Source organism: Arachis ipaensis, chromosome B5 (assembly GCF_059453495.1).
Source record: "Arachis ipaensis isolate K30076 ecotype BB chromosome B5, ASM5945349v1, whole genome shotgun sequence".
Taxonomy (NCBI): Eukaryota; Viridiplantae; Streptophyta; class Magnoliopsida; order Fabales; family Fabaceae; genus Arachis; species Arachis ipaensis.
In genome coordinates, this window is record NC_142440.1 from 141,997,297 (window position 1) to 142,013,762 (window position 16,466).

Sequence of the window (16,466 nt, forward strand, 5' to 3'; positions counted from 1 at the left end):
TTACACAATGATTACACCATTAGTACAAATAATGAATGAATGTAAGAGTTGACATAGACAAAATAGGCATATAATTAATGTAATTTCTATTTTCCTGTGTTCTCCCAACAGTTCCCCAAATCATCTTAGGAAGGAAACAGGAAGAGATTCAATGAGACAGAAAACAAGGAAGCAGTGGGATAAATTCTGTTGGAGACATGTTTCTGCTGTGGTTTTGATGAACCATTATTCCATTAGATCAGATAAGGAAACCAATTTTTGGGGAAAGAAAAAGGGCAACTAAGACAGTGAAGATAACTGTTACTACAAATCTCCTTAATACTATGACCAGTTTCAATTGAAATCGGATTGAATGTAGAGGTGATAAAAAGCATACAAATTTGTGTGGATCCACATAAGTAACTTGCAAACACAATATCCAATGTTGACTTTGCTTAAGATTTTGTTGACTATTATTCATATAGGGTTCTACATCAAGCGAGACCATACCAAATGTAACAGACTAATAGGATTAGAATCAATGTAGAATTGTAGATAATCAAATTAATGTACAAAGACAATTATACCAAGATCACATTTCTTAGTAGAGAGAAACCATGTAAAAAGACAAAAATTATTCATTAGATAATATTTTATCCCATACATTATTTCAAGCTTTAGTACACTTTTTTTCCGCAGGTAAATATATTTTTTGGATCGTTTGCCAGTTGTTCGGTTGTTCAGATGAATGACAGTGCGAATAAAATCTGAAATTGAGCAATTGGGTGAGGTAGAGTATCTGGATTTAAGCGCGAGCTTCTCAAGGAAGATGACTGTCTAAATCGTCAGTGAGTCGACGGGTGGAGCCACTTGCAAGGACATTCCGATGATAAAGTTAGTGTCCGTATTGAGGCGGCTGATTAGGGTAAAAAGGTGGCGTACTTCTAGGGAGGGATATGTCCCTCCTAATTTATACTTTGAATTCGGGTGGACCCCTTCACTTGAACCCATCTGTCTGAAAGCTTTTGCTAGCTATCCAGGTCTTCTCAGTAGAGTGTGAGGTAGTGCGCGGATCACCCTTAGATTTGGATCGAGTAACTCGGTGGGTCACCGATTTACAGTCGAATTAAAATTTTTGTTGGGCTGGACCGGAACAATAATAATTCTTGAGAATAAACTAATAAACTAATAGTAACTAATTCTTGCTCCATCAAAATTTATCATTTTTCTGAAAATAGAGCTGGTTGCAAATTTTTTATTTCTCAATTAATTCATCATAAATCTAAACTCCATTTAAAATATTTACTACAGATCAATGAATAGTTATATATACAAAATCAAATTTAAACCCTCAATAATTATTTAAAGGGAGAGGTAAGCTAATTAACCCAAGATGGTGAGAGCTGGTTACAAGATTTGCGGCAAATTGCATACTGATTGCCTTGAAAATTGATGGATAGCTTGTTTCTGGTCGGTTAATTTTTGGTGTAGCTATTTAGATTTTTTTTTTTTTGGTCGAGTGTAGCTATTTAGATTTATTTCTTGTTTTTTGCTCTTTGATGGATAGTTAGGGGTTCGTAATGTTTTGGATGACGGACCTATCATCAAATCGAATCCTTTTATGTTTTTTGGTTATGAATCGAATCCTCTAACTACCGAAACAGTTTAGTATATTTTTGGTCTTGCCAAAAGATTTTAATCTGAACAACCAAGGTCTACCATTCATTACCAAATGTATTTCTCAGGGGCCCAAATTCCATAATCTCCAAAAGGCCTATAAGCATATTAATGTCCAGCAGATCCAAATCAAAATTTAGGGTTTATCAAAAAAAGAAAAAATTTTCTCCACTAAAACCCTAGTCAGCAGCTATCTTCAAAGTCGTCTTCCTCAGTAGTAGGGTTTCTTCCGTTCCTCTTTCTTTCTCCTTCTCCGCGTGTCTTTCAATGGCGCTGTTCCTTCTCTACGAATCCGCGTCGGGTTACGCGCTCTTCGAAGCTCATGGCCTCGACGAAATAGGGCAGAATACTGAAGCGGTTCGGAACTCCGTTTCTGATCTGAACCGGTTCGGGAAAGTGGTCAAGCTTCGTTCTTTCAACCCTTTTACTTCTGCACTCGATGCCCTGAAACAGTGCAACGCCATTTCTGAAGGTAAACAAAATAACCGCTTCCCCTTTTCTTAAAAGCTAAAATGAATGCTCTGCGAAGTTTTAAGTAATGCGGTGTTCATCTTCGAATAAAATGCTATAGTGGTTCAGCTTCGCTTCGCTGACTCACTGAGTTTTCATGATCTTGCTTTATATTGTATTGGGTTTCTTCAAAATATAATTTTTCCCTTCAGTGATCATAGAAGATTGATTATACAGAGCTATTAATTAATTAATAAAACACACATTTTCAAGCTATGGTTATGAGTGTTATTTAGAGTAAGATTCTATCACGCTGTTGTTGTTATCATGCACATGTTCGTTGTTGTCTTTGGTGTTCAGGCTTGCTGACCGATGAGTTGAGAACTGTTTTGGAGACTAACTTACCTAAAGTCAAGGAAGGTAAGAAGTCAAAGTTTAGTTTAGGCGTGTCAGATCCTAAGATTGGTTCACAGATAGCTGAAGTGACTAAAATCCCTTGTCAAAGCAATGAGTTTGTCAGTGAGCTGCTTCGTGGCGTGCGGCTCCACTTTGATAAGTTTGTTGGTGATCTCAAGGTTAGCATTTGCTGTTGCTTCCATTTCTTTGTGTGCTTTTGCATGCATGAGCTGGATATGCATTTCAATTGGAAATTTTTTTTCTTGGTATTTTTGTTCATATTATTTTTGCCCCTACTTGAATAATGCAGACAGGAGATTTGGAAAAGGCACAACTTGGTCTGGGGCATAGTTATAGTAGAGCAAAGGTGAAATTCAATGTTAATCGAGTCGACAATATGGTCATTCAAGCAATCTTCCTTCTCGATACACTTGATAAGGATATCAATTCATTCTCAATGAGAGTCAGGTAGTTTTGTGACAGTGAATCGGAAAATCTTAAATCTAGAGTTATAGATATTAAAGTACTTCACTTCTTTTAATAGAATTAATAAACTTGAGGTGCTTAATTATCTCGGTCGTTTGCCAATAATGTGTAGAGAATGGTACTCTTGGCATTTCCCTGAATTGGTGAAGATTGTAAATGATAATTATCTGTATGCAAAAGTTGCAAAGTTTATTGAGGATAAAGCAAAGTTGGCTGAGGACAAGATTCCAGAGTTGACTGACATTGTTGGAGATGAAGATAAAGCGAAGGAGATTGTGGAAGCTGCCAAGGCCTCCATGGGTAGAACTCTCACTTGTATAGCATATTTAACTTATGTTTCATTCTTTATCTAAATCTTCTTTTTTCCTTATTTTCAGGGCAGGATTTGTCCCCAGTGGACTTGATTAATGTCCACCAATTTGCACAGCGGGTAATGGACCTATCTGAGTACAGGCGGAAGCTGTATGATTACTTGGTTGCTAAAATGAATGACATTGCACCAAATTTGGCTTCTTTGATTGGTGAAGTTGTTGGTGCACGTTTAATTTCACATGCTGGTAGTCTCACAAATTTAGCCAAGTGTCCTTCTTCAACTCTTCAAATTCTTGGTGCTGAGAAGGCATTGTTCAGGTTTTTATCTCTACTTGTTAGTTTCCTTCCAAGTTGGAACGGACTACTTGGTCATAGAAGAAGAATAAGGCCCTTTTTATGTTGTAAAACTGAAAATAGTTTGTTGTTTACCATTGTTGTTTCTGGTACGGCTGGTTAGTCTCTTTCAATGGCGCAAGTTAAATTAGGGCATTGTGGCACAATCCCTTGTACTTCCTTTTTCATTTTCTTTTAAACTTGTACACGTTAAATTCAGTGTCAGATAGTTCTCCATAAATAAATCATTGCATCACTGTTTAGGAAATAGTTCTCCCTCCATAAGTCCCCATATGCATTTTGACGTGCCAAGAAAGGGGCTAGTTTGAGTTTGGAATATCTTTGCTATGATTATTGTGTCACCATTACTTGTAAGTTAAAACATCTTTGCATGTTTTCAGGGCTCTAAAGACAAGAGGAAACACTCCCAAATATGGTTTGATATTCCACTCCTCTTTCATTGGTCGAGCATCCGCTAAAAACAAGGGCCGAATGGCTCGCTATCTTGCAAATAAATGTTCTATTGCATCACGGATTGACTGCTTTTCTGGTTTGTTATTCTAAGTGTTAATTATAGAAATATTATGCGTTACATAACATCTTGCCGCATGTAAAAATTATATCATTACACTGATGCAGAAAGGGGAACTACTGCATTTGGGGAGAAGCTTCGCGAGCAAGTTGAGGAGCGACTTGATTTTTATGACAAGGGAGTTGCCCCTCGTAAGAACATAGATGTTATGAAGTCTGCCATTGAAAGTGCTGATAACAAAGGTGGGACTGAATGGATTATATATGCATTTAGCAGTGATTATAGTTTCAAAATATAATGAGCCTATTTTTATGGGGTAAAAAAAAAACTAAAGCCATGTATATGTTGTATATAATACTTACTACTTTTGTAATGGGGGATATTTGCTTATTCATTGTAATTTTACAGATATGGAGATGGAAACAGAAGAAGTGCCTGTCGAAGCTTCAGGCAAGAAAGCCAAGAAGAAGAAGCAAAAAGCTGCAGATGAAGGTGATGACATGGCTGTAGAAACCACAAATGGTGATGCATTGGAAGATCAAAAATCAGAAAAGAAGAAGAAAAAGAAAGAAAAGAGGAAATTGGACCAAGAGGCTGAACAAAATGTTATCAATGGTGTTGCCGATGGAGAAGTTAAAAAGAAGAAAAAAAAGGATAAAAAGGATGAAAATGGGGAAATGGTGGAGGCTGCAAGTGAAACAAAGAAGAAGAAGAAATCAAAAAGTTAAGATGATTGGTAAGCCATGGAGGGCAATTTTAACTGTTGAAATCTTATTTGTCATGTTACTGTTTTTGGAGAATGTTGAATTTCATTTGCTTATAACTTATGCCCTTTGGTGCCATGTTTGGACTTGCCTTCTTGGTGTTGATTAGCATAGAAAATTTTGTCCCACCAATCTTTTAGCTTTGGCATCATTGTAGTAATTGAAGTATCTTCATCATATAATAGTTTTTACGTCATCTTTCAATTTTCGAAGTGATTAATTAGGTTCTTAACACCAATTATTACATATATATTTTATTCCAAATCATATATTTGTTTATTTTTGAAAAATGAGTAACACCTATTATTGCACCGATAAGTCACTGCTTGGAAAATATGTTTTGATTGTTTTCCCCTGATCAAGATGATTAGATAATTTCTTGTGAGAGTCGTAAGTCATAAAAACTATCGTTTGTTGAAATATGTACTTCTAAACACATTTTTGGAGCACAAGATTCAAAAAAATCGAACAGTACTAATGATGATGATAATAATAATTGCCCAATCAAAACTTTATAGAACTAACTCATTGAGAACCAAAGCACTCCAAAATAACAAGTATCATAAAAAAAAGGTCTCTGTCTCAACTGTACAAATGCTACTACAGGCCACACTAAAATATGCAGAGTTTGAATATATCAGTTCTGTTCCTCAGAAGCCTTAGGTAAAGCCTCATCAGACTTTAATGTCATATTAGGGAATTAAACTAGCCAGCTCATATGCATGGAGTTGCTAATAGACAACAATCCAACAAGATCATAAACCCTTGGACCCAGGAAGATCAATCCAATTTAGCTGGATTTCCAGTTCACCACATTCCACGTTTCGCAGTCTAAGGATCATATCTTGAACAAGCTTACCGTTGATATAAGTGATGCGGCTCTCATCTGCGAGATAGTTATCCCGGCTTTGTTGTATTCTTTTGACCACAGTACCATTTGGCAGGCCTGTCACATTCATCTTCAAGGCTTCTATAAATGGTAAGATTTCAAACTCTGCATCTCCCATTTTGTCATCTTTGCTAAAAGTATCGTGGTCATATATAGTCTGCAGTCGGAAAGGATAGACTCGGAATTAGCAATCCAATACACAAATCGATGTAGCGCAAAATCAGAGATAAACAACTACCAACAAAATCACTGCACATTTTTTGACCTTGTCACTGCAGAGCTACTAGAAATAAATATCGAAAAAGTTCATAATTTTAGTTTGGTTTTGCGTTTTCCAACTGATTAAACAAAGCACAGCATCCATACTACATTCATACCAATTGATTAATAAGTAATAACACAAAGTTATGGCTTCCAGTATCCAGCTTTATGAAGATCATACTACAACAGTTTACCGTTAAGGGCATGTTTGGTTGGAGAGTAAAATGAGGCGGAAATTTTCGTGGATTAGTTTAATTATACATAGACCTTATCCATCAGAATTTCCCCCTAATTTAAGATTTGGTTTTAATTAGCATGTCTGAGAAAATGAGAAAGAACAAGAGCTTCCAAAGTAATTGCAAAAATTTGGGGGTGGCCACTACCCCTCTCATGACACAAAAGCCTCCTACTTCTGAAAGCAGATATGTATAGTTGATGAAATTTACTGCGTTAAAGTAGAGCAATTCAGGAAATGCTATACATATGGTAGTTCAATAATTCAATTATAGATAGTCCAACATGGCAACATTGTTCACATGTATCTGTGTGATATGTAGACTCTGATCTCATCCTTACTTTTTTTTGTTGTCACATATTTTTTGGCTCAAAATATACATTTCAACCAGCATAATGAAGCATCAATTCTCAATATATATGTTGAACATGCCTTTGCATCCTCTAACTAGAGAGAAAATGTGGCATTAAGTAATTGAACAAATTCACTTACCAGTGAGACTGAAGCATGCGGATCTACAACAGAAAGCGTGAGGTCCTCATTCCACTCAGGATTAACATCCCTTTTAATCACACGAGTCTTAAGTTTCTGAAACCGAAAAACAACAAACACAGGTCATGATCATGAGAGTGCATAATTTGACACCACTTTAGTTTAATATCATAAAATGTTTGCATTTATATTGTTCCTATCACCCAAGCTATTATGCAAGTAAACATCGATAAAACCATAGAATTAAACAAGTTGAAAAAAAAAAAAAAAGAAACCCCACCAATTTAAGCATGAACAAAGCCAAAATACGAAAAATTAGGAAATTTCATAAAACAGCTAGTAAAATTTGTGCCTAATATGTCATGTTCTTATAGTCAATAATTTGAAACCCACAAGGGTTCCTCCAAAATCAAGAACTTCCCATAGCTGGACAACATAAAAATAACAACTTTTTCATCAATTCCTTTTAAGAAAAAAAATCATCCTGGAATTAGAAACAAGGCCAAGGAAAGTGTACCGTAGTTAAGACATAGAGGAAAAAATACAAAGACAAAAACAAAAATAGAAACTTTGGTTGGTGAATGAATTGTAACAAAGCAAACTGAAATTAAAGGAAGCAAAAAAAGGAAAAAATTTATGATGATGACGGTACCTGTTTACCCATCTTGATGACAACATAGGGATCGCTACTACGAACATCACGAACGGCGAGGTTGACGCCACGCTTGATTCGAACCCTAAGAAGTCCCATAAGGTTCTCCATCAGAGACTTTGGTGGTGATTCCGGTGACGAAGATCTCGAATTCGAACTCGACCGTGAACGCAACTGAATATTCTGCTGCGAATTCGTACCAAAACGCCAATGCTTATGCGAATTTGACCGTGCATTTGTTTCCCCCATTTATCTTTTTTCCCTTTATAAATTTATATTATCAACTCCGCAAAATTGATAATTAAATACTAATTCTATTTAATATTAAAATATTATATTATATTATATTATACGGATACTATGTAATCTGAGTCTGGAACAGGAACACCGTGACCACCGCGAATCAAAAATTCAAAAATCACGAAAAGAAAATGCAACTCCACAATTATCAATTATGTGATGATGAAGGGGTTTAAATTTAATACTTTAATTTGAATGAATCTGAGGTGGAACTGAAGAATATTCAGAAGAAAACTGTGCAAAAGAAAAAGTAAAAAGAGAGAAGCGTGTGGGGCCAACCGGAGTTAGGGTTTGTCGTATATAGAAGTAGGAATCACGAGAATACAACGTAGTTCGGTCTTCTCACGTAACGTGTGTTTTGTCGGTTTTTTCAGTTACTACGACTTTATGATATGATAAGAGAGGATATATCTGTTTTTGATTCATTTTTCATTTTCAGTTTTCTCTCTGTTTGTGTGCTGTTTTTTGTTCTTTTTTTCCGTTATTTCTTTCAAGCGTTGTTTCGGATTGATTTTTCTGTGAAATGGATTTGTGGGCTCTGGTCTAGAAAGGAAAACATCAAAGACAAAAAAAAAATTATAATAAAGAACGAAAGAAAAATCTTCAAGACTAATTAAAAAAAGAGAGATTAACATTTAATTCATAGGAGCGCATATAGCTTAGGTAATTATGTTACTGAATGTATAATAGGGGAATACGTTTGGAAGGTATTTGGATTTTGGAGTATGAAAAATTAACGCTTAGAATTGTTACTTTATTGTTTTTGTGTCGAATGAATTACGGTAGAAACTGCAGCAAAGAACCTTTAACGAAATGTTGATAGTTATTTATAAGAGTTTAATTTTTATGCACTGACAATTTAAAATATTTTATACAATTTTACAATTATATTTATTTTTTGGATTACCATTTACATGGTTAATGTAAATAAAAATTATTTTTACTAATATAACATTGTATAATTGGATACTCGTATATCAAAATTAAATTCCATTTATAAAATAAATATTGTTAGACTTTGGTTGTTAATAAGCCGCTAATTGGTTTTCACTGGCTACACCTTACAACTTACAAGCATTGAAAATATATAATTCTTTTGTTATAAATAAGTCCTTTTTTTTTTGGTAAAATATAAATAAGTCCATTTATTATGTGAAAGAGTAGGAGGTGTTTACCGAGTTAAACCCCAAAATGGTCCCTGAGATTGGCGTTTTGCACTGAAATCGTCCCTGAGATTCCAATTGCACCAATTACGTCCCTGAGATTGAAAAAAATGCACCATAGTAGTCCCTGATCCATTTTTCATTAACGACGTGATGACATGGCATGGTGACGTGGACTGTAAGTGACACGTGTCACTTCATGATTTGGCCACGTGTAATGGTAGGATGATGTGGTGACCAGTGACACGTGGCATGCTGACGTGGATAGTTGTGCCACGTGTCACAATGTTATTTGGCCACGTGTCCAGTTGTGCCACGTGTCGCAACAGTATTCGTCCACGTGTCATCCATTATGCCATCGTTGTATATGCACCAAATTAGTCCCTCACTTTACATTAAGTGACTCATTTTAGTCCCTAAAATTGAATGTCGTGCACCAAACTAGTCCCTTCACCAATTTTTTCTCATTACTAGTTTGGTGAAGGGACTAGAAAAATGAGAAATATATAGAATTCCGCATCAAGTTCTTATCTCTAATTCCGCATTTCTATTTATATATGATAAGATGCAGTTATCAGATCCAAATAAATATAGAATAACCGGAATGTGAAAAAAGTTAGATGGAGCTTCATATAAAGTGGATACATACTTTAAATATCAGAAAGCAAACAGTTTGTGTGTTTCATATATGTCAATCAATAGAAGTTCAATCAAAGCTTGGTTTTCGAAACCTACAGATATTTGGACCATGAATTTTTTTTTGAAAAAATTCATTTACTCTATATAGGACAAGAAATCTAATGATCATGTTTTGTCGAAGTTAATCACATTTGTAGAATATGCCTCAGGCAAAGCTTTACATATGCAACTGCATGAACACAAAATGTGAATATGTTTGCAAACTAACTTTGGAGACGATCCAAAATACATTAGAAGGCTACATCAGCAAGTATGTTGCCGCATGGGTAAATGAAGAGATTCAAAGACAATAACAAGAGTGCAGGGAAGCTTAACAAGTGATTCACTTTAAAGGATGAAATCAAAATAAAGTTAGCTTAGGAATAAATTAACATTAATGCACAAATATAATAAAAAAGGAAAGAGAAAATTACACTCCCCTCTCCTGCAAGACACTCTCCTCCCCCTCTATTTTATAAATGTACATTTCTCTCCTTTTTAACTTTTAAAAAATCTCATCTTTAATCCATTTTAAACTTTTTGTGTTAACTAATGTTAACTTTATCTATTTTTTAAGAAAAAATAAATTATTTTTTTTAAAAATACCCATTAGTAAAATTTTATTTTTTATCATTAAATTTTGCTTACCAAAATATTCTTTAATAAATTATTCTTTTATTGATTAAATTGTATTTTTTTAAAAATTTAATAATTATATAAATTTTTTTCTAAAATACCCTTTAATAATTTTTAATTATTAAATTATAATTTTACCAAAATTTTTGTTAACAATTTTTTTATATTTTACTATTAATTTTTCAATATCTATATATATTATTTTAAAATTAAATAAAAAATTTTAGTAACATTATTTTTCAATATCAATATATATTAATTGTTATATATATATATATTAACAGTAGTACGTTTTTTTATTTAATATAAAAATAATTATTAACAATGCCAATGAGTTATAACTCAAATGGCATAGTCTCTCCATATTTAATTAAGAGGTTGCGGGTTTGAGTCTCTTATCTTTGGTAAAAAAAAATAATTATTAACAAAAATTTTGATAAAATCACAATTTAATAATTAAAAAATTATTGAAAGGTAAGTATCTTAGAAAAAAATAATTTAATTATTAATTTTTTTAAAAATATTTTAATAAAAATATAATTTAATCAATAAAAAAATAATTTATTAAAAAGATATTTTGATAAACAAAATTTAATGATAAAAAATAAAATTTTTGTTAATGGATATTTTTTCAAAAAATAATTTATTTTTTCTTAAAAAATGGATAAAGTTAATATTAATTAACATAAAAAATTTAAATGAATTAAAGAGGAGGTTTTTTAAAAATTAAAAAAAAGAAAAATGTACATTTATAAAATAGAGAGAAGTGTCATTTTAGCATTTCGCATAGGGGAGTCGAATTTTCTCAAAAGGAAATAACAATATATCCCGACAAGACACATGACAACCACTCTGACACAAAGAAAATCTTGGCCAATACAGAGAAAGCAAGCGTCATACAAGCCATGCCGCAACAACAATTGATTAAGATGTTCAAAGTAAATAAGTCGGGAGCGATTCCTCTGGCTTGCAATTGCTGAAAAAGGGAAACGGCGGCGTGGAAATGCTTCGTCTTGGAAAGGGATCCCAAAATCTTGTTAAATTGGATGATGGGAGGAGTACGACGCATAGAGAGCATGTGAATGAAGGAATCAACAGCTTCATCAAGTGATTGGGGCTGAGAGTGAGTGTGTAGGGATGAAGTGGAAGGGTAGTGAGAGTGTAGTGAGAGTGAGAGTGTAGCTATGATTATATGTCAATTCCAGCAGCAGCAGCATGTGATGTTTAACACTCTTTCAATCTTTGATATCCACCAATGGATTCACATAAGCTCCTCATCATTCCCTCACCTAAATGCACTTAAAATTGTCATTCAGCAACTATCATCATATTTATTAATCAATCTTTAATTACAAAAATAAATGCCACTGATGGATAAATTAACAATCTCAGCAATAAAGGGTACAAAGATATAAATGGAACAAAACTAAAAGTGCAAAGCTTGATCTTACACAAACAGCTGCACAACACCTGCCTCGAACTACCTTAACACTGCTCAACTGCATATGTGCATGTCAGGGAAATGAACTTGTGAATGTTAAGCCATTTCAAATTTTCAATCCAATATGATAAACGTAATATCCACATCTTGTATAGTCTAAGCTAGTAATATTCAGTATCTACCTACTAGACTTAGATGCTTTCTAATACATAAAGACTTAGATGCTTGGGCCCTATTACTGTAGGATGTTGCATTCTTGCTGCTTAGTTTAATGGCATCTGAATAAAATCCAATGGCTTTCTGCTATTGCTTGCCCTTGTAAACAAACTAGTTATTTTCTATTTCCATCTTTATAAAAAAAAAAAAAAAAACCTCAAAAAGACAATGATAAATGCCATTTTTTCAAAATTTTTAATGTCATTTTTTTTTTGTGAAAAAGAAAAACAACAAACAAATGGACCAACGTTTTTCATGATAACTCCAAGAACGCTTCAAATGAATCAATTGATCTATGGTAGAGCCAGCATAAAGATGAAAGTTTAGCTCAGCTAACAAATGAAAATACTCTCTACTGAACAATTCCTATCATATAAAATTACCATAATTGTTTCATTAAAGCCAGATTTGATCACACAAATGTTTCTTAACACAGTATTTTAGCTTTATTGAGATTCGAACTTAAAAGCCCGGATATACCACCAAAGTTTCCCATTTAAATTGTAAAGTTTATAGGTTTATTATTTTTCTCAACATGATTATATGGGAACATGCAATTCATGATAGAGTATTCCAACTTTTTTGAGCATTAACCTGTGCAAATGTTTCTTGCTACTCTTTGGGGTGCTTGGAGAATGCGCAAGAGGCTAGTGTTTGATCAAAATCCTTTGGCTTTGAAGTTTGAATCAGTAATCTTTTTTATCAAGTTGATTGCTTTGGTACAATATGCTTCAGGTATAACTGCATGAACGCAGAAAAATGACAAGATGTTTGCAAAATAACATTTGAGATTTCATCTAAGGCTACATCAGACAATATGCTGCTGCATGGGAGTTTAATTTAAATATGGGAGAAATGAAAAGATCGAAAGACAATAAGAGTGCAGGGAAGCTTCACAACTAACAAGGATTCCCTTTGAATGATGAAAATCACAACCATTTCAGCTTAAGAATAAATTAACATCAATGCACATATATAATTACAAAAATAAAAAAGGAAATAATGATAGATCCGACAAGCCACATATAACAGCCATCTAGTCACCGAAAATGCCATAAAATAAGCAACAACAAAGAAAACACTTAGGTGTGGGTAAAGCAGAATAAAGAATCACAATCATGTGAAGATCTAAAAGCATTAATATGGAATCGAAAGATGATCGAGAACAAAACACAAGTTAAAAAGAAAGAGATACAAACAACATTTTGTGATGCTAACAAGAAGAATCTCACCTACTTTTATCCTTACAATAGGCCTCTAGATATCATTTCACGAAGAAGTTTCTCCGCGTTATCATTTTCACCTTTTTCAAACAGAGCACGAATGATTATTTCATAAGTCATAGCATTTGGTAAGCAACCATTGTCTTCCATTTTTGACAAGAAAGCCAATGCTTCATGAAGTAGGCCCTCTTTGCACAGCCCATTTATCATAATAGTGTATGTCCTCACGTCTGGACGATAGCCTTTAATGGAAAGATCTTGAAAAATCTCTTTTGCATTTTTAAGTCTTCCACTTTTGCACAGGCCATCTATAAGTATGTTGTATGTATACATATCTGGATCAATGCCACACTCTTTCATTTGATTGAATAACATAAGTGCCTTGTCATGTTGTTTGATATTGAACAAAGCATCCAGCAAAGAACTGTAAGTGACTATATCAGCAGGTTGACCTCGATCATGCATCTTTTCAAGAAGCTCCAAGGCACAAAGAATTCTCCTTGATTTTCCTAAGCCATCAACTAGAGTATTGTAAGTTACCGTGTCAGGAACCAAGTTCTTGCGACGCATCTCTTCGAAGAGATTCAAGGCGTCATCGATCATTTCACTCTTACAAAAGCCATTAATCATGATATTGTAACTCCGTACATTAGGAAACGCTCTACTCTCGGCCATTGTGTTGAATACATATTTTGCCTTATTTACCTGATTAACCAAACAATATCCGCCCATTAAGCTGTTATAAGTAACCACATTTGGTTTAACACCATGTTTTGTCATCACAGCCAACACATTCTTAGCATCTTTGATCTTTCCTTCCTTGCATAACCCATCGATCAAAATACTATAGGTACTAACATCAGGAGTAATGTTTCTAAGAACCATATCACTTAACAAATCAACGGCTTCCTTATATTGACCCACAAGACACAATCCAAAAATGAGGGGACTGTATGTGGTAACATCGGGAGAAATTCCCTTAGCAAGCATCTCAGAAAATAAATGAAAAGCCTGACTTACAAGTGTATCCTTGCAGAGGCTATCAATAATTGCGCTGTACATGAAGACATCAGGAGCAATGCCATACCGTGGGATCTTTCTCAACACTTGAATAGCAGCTGATGTGTGTCCGGTCTTACAGAGCCCATTGATCAATGTCCCATAAGTGACTTGGTCGAAGTGAAATCCATGAGCCAACACTCTATCATGAAAGTGCAGTGCTTTTTCAATCTTACCACTGAGACAGAGACCTTTGATGAGTGTATTCAACGTAACGGTATCAGGCTGAAAACCCATCCTGAAAATCTTTGCCAAAGCAGAGAAAGCAAGAGTGATCCAGCCCATTCCGCAGCAACAATTGATTAAGATATTCAAAGTAAATAAGTTGGGAGCGATTCCCCTGGGTTGCAATTGCTGGAAAAGGGAAATGGCGGTGGGGAAATGGTTGGTCTTGGCAAGAGATCCCAAAATCTTGGTGAATTGAATGATGGATGGAGGGCGACGCATAGAGAGCATGCGAGTGAAGGAATCAACAGCTTCATCAAGTGATTGGGGCTGAGAGTGAGAGTGAGAGTGTAGGGATGAAGTTGAAGGGAAGCAAAGACGGAGAGCGGAATAGGGAACACAATAAGGAGAGGGATTTGGGATTTGAAGAGCATACCTTAACATGATTCGTGAGAATGAGAGGAATGACAACATTCTTGCAACCACCAACAGAGTGAGGGTAGAATCAAGCTTGTTCGAGGTTATTGTTTCTGCTTTTACTATCTTTATTTAGGCCACGGATTTTAGTAATTTCAAATTGAACCCTCTGTTTTCTTTTTTTGTAATTCTACATTTACCCCTATGATTTTTAGTTTCCAAATTTCCCCTCTCCACCCTTAAACATAATTTGTAATTCTGCTAGGCTTCTTCACGTTTTGGGCAGTCTGTCTTCTTCCGCAGCTGTTTGTGCAATGTGTGTCGCTGTCATCGCCCTGTTTCTCTTCCTCGCCACCAACTCTGACTTCATTCCTTTTTCCTCCGCCTCTACCTCTGGCACCTACTCCAAACACATCAGGTTCCATTTTTTTCGCTTTTTCTATGAAAACTACATGGAGTCTTGATGAAGTTCTTGTAATTAGAAATTACGTCTTGTTTTTGACGATGTGGATAGGTAATTGATCGATTGATTTCATGGTGGCTATAACTAAATGATGATGATAAGTATATAAATTCATATTGTGTTTGAGGATCAATAGATTCTTAGTTTGGTACATATTTGCATATATGTAAGTATAGTAGACAGATATTGAATTTGATATTATTCATGTTGGATTGGAATTTATATTCTTCTGTAATTCTATTCTTCTGTAAATAATCATCAATTTTATTTCATGGGGAATCCTTTTATAATTTTCATTCCCCACATTTGCTTCTATTTTTTGTAATTTAAATTTCGAGTAATAAATGGCATAACATTCTTTTTAAAAACAAAGTTAAAAGTATACTCCTCTCTTTAAATTATATTATTTAAAAATATAATATAATTTTTTGGGTGAAAATTTTATCTGCAAAATGTATTGGAACTTTTAAAATAATTCTATTGTTTTCACCATTTTTCTCTGACAATAAAACATACCATTTTAAGACAGAAGTTTATACTTACCTCTATTCCTCACTTTTATTTGCCAGTAACTCTAGCTTAGTATTGTCCACAATAGAATCCTATTTAATTACTGTGGTGCTTGCTCAATTGCTAGTTTTGTTGCCTTCATCTAGCTGACCTTGCATTTCTTCTAAAGTGTTTTATAATTTTGCAATATCTTGTCATTTAGCTTCTTCAAGGTCAACTAGTATATTGAGAATGACATAATATCAATCATGTTTATTAATGAATTGTTATGATGTAAATTTCTTAACTAGACTAATTGTTATGTAAGTTCTTCGGTGTATTATGATGCGAAAGGAAAAGATAGAGCATTTTTCGGATTATCAAAGTAGGAATTCACTACTTTTATTAACTGGTAAGTCTAGGCTAAAGTTTTAGTCTTTAAAATTGCAGGAGGTGCAGTTTCATCCAGAGAGCATTGTATAACAACTGAAGAAATGGAATTGAGGAAAATGAGGCTGGTGGTTCACAAAAATATTTAATTAGAAACGAATGTTTATCCATTGTAACACTTGTATTTTGCGGGCTAATATACATGAAAAAAAAAACATTTTTAGCAAAATCATTAAAGAACAATTTATTCTATTTAGACCATAGCTTAGGATTTTATTAATTAAATAGCAGAAAACTCAAGATGATGTGAAATTGATCCTAGTGAATAGTCCCAAATAATTTAAAATTAAAAGCCTATATTGATATTA

General features: G+C 34.0%; 3 protein-coding genes across 12 annotated transcripts; 1 reads left to right on the forward strand and 2 right to left on the reverse strand.

The window, feature by feature from the left end:
- Window positions 1-1,787: 1,787 nt before the first annotated feature.
- LOC107644193 (nucleolar protein 56) lies at window positions 1,788-5,141 on the forward strand. The gene is made up of 8 exons (XM_016348001.3): window positions 1,788-2,128; window positions 2,467-2,681; window positions 2,813-2,970; window positions 3,101-3,288; window positions 3,366-3,618; window positions 4,035-4,183; window positions 4,273-4,407; window positions 4,574-5,141. Exons 1-8 carry the CDS (start codon window positions 1,924-1,926, stop codon window positions 4,891-4,893), a joined length of 1,623 nt encoding a protein of 540 aa, XP_016203487.1. The 5' UTR covers window positions 1,788-1,923; the 3' UTR covers window positions 4,894-5,141.
- A 330-nt stretch (window positions 5,142-5,471) lies between these two features.
- Window positions 5,472-7,842, reverse strand: LOC107644194 (protein C2-DOMAIN ABA-RELATED 4). Its single transcript, XM_016348002.3, has 3 exons — window positions 7,459-7,842; window positions 6,807-6,902; window positions 5,472-5,975 (listed from the first exon to the last, which is right to left on the reverse strand). The coding sequence occupies exons 1-3, from the start codon at window positions 7,705-7,707 to the stop codon at window positions 5,685-5,687; spliced, it is 636 nt and encodes a 211-aa protein (XP_016203488.1). The 5' UTR covers window positions 7,708-7,842; the 3' UTR covers window positions 5,472-5,684.
- A 3,119-nt stretch (window positions 7,843-10,961) lies between these two features.
- Window positions 10,962-15,019, reverse strand: LOC107641146 (uncharacterized). Of its 10 annotated transcripts, XR_015883785.1 has the most exons (4): window positions 13,125-15,018; window positions 12,487-12,633; window positions 11,687-11,734; window positions 10,962-11,524 (listed from the first exon to the last, which is right to left on the reverse strand). XR_015883785.1 is itself a non-coding variant. In XM_088489094.1 (2 exons), the coding sequence occupies exon 1, from the start codon at window positions 14,811-14,813 to the stop codon at window positions 13,137-13,139; it is 1,677 nt and encodes a 558-aa protein (XP_088345220.1). In that variant the 5' UTR covers window positions 14,814-15,019; the 3' UTR covers window positions 10,962-11,524; window positions 13,125-13,136. The 10 variants fall into 10 exon arrangements, 4 of the variants coding, with proteins under 4 accessions (XP_088345220.1, XP_088345218.1, XP_020979639.2 ...); XR_015883783.1 differs by having other exon boundaries at window positions 12,487-15,018; XR_015883782.1 differs by lacking the exon at window positions 10,962-11,524 and having other exon boundaries at window positions 11,547-11,734.
- Window positions 15,020-16,466: the final 1,447 nt, after the last annotated feature.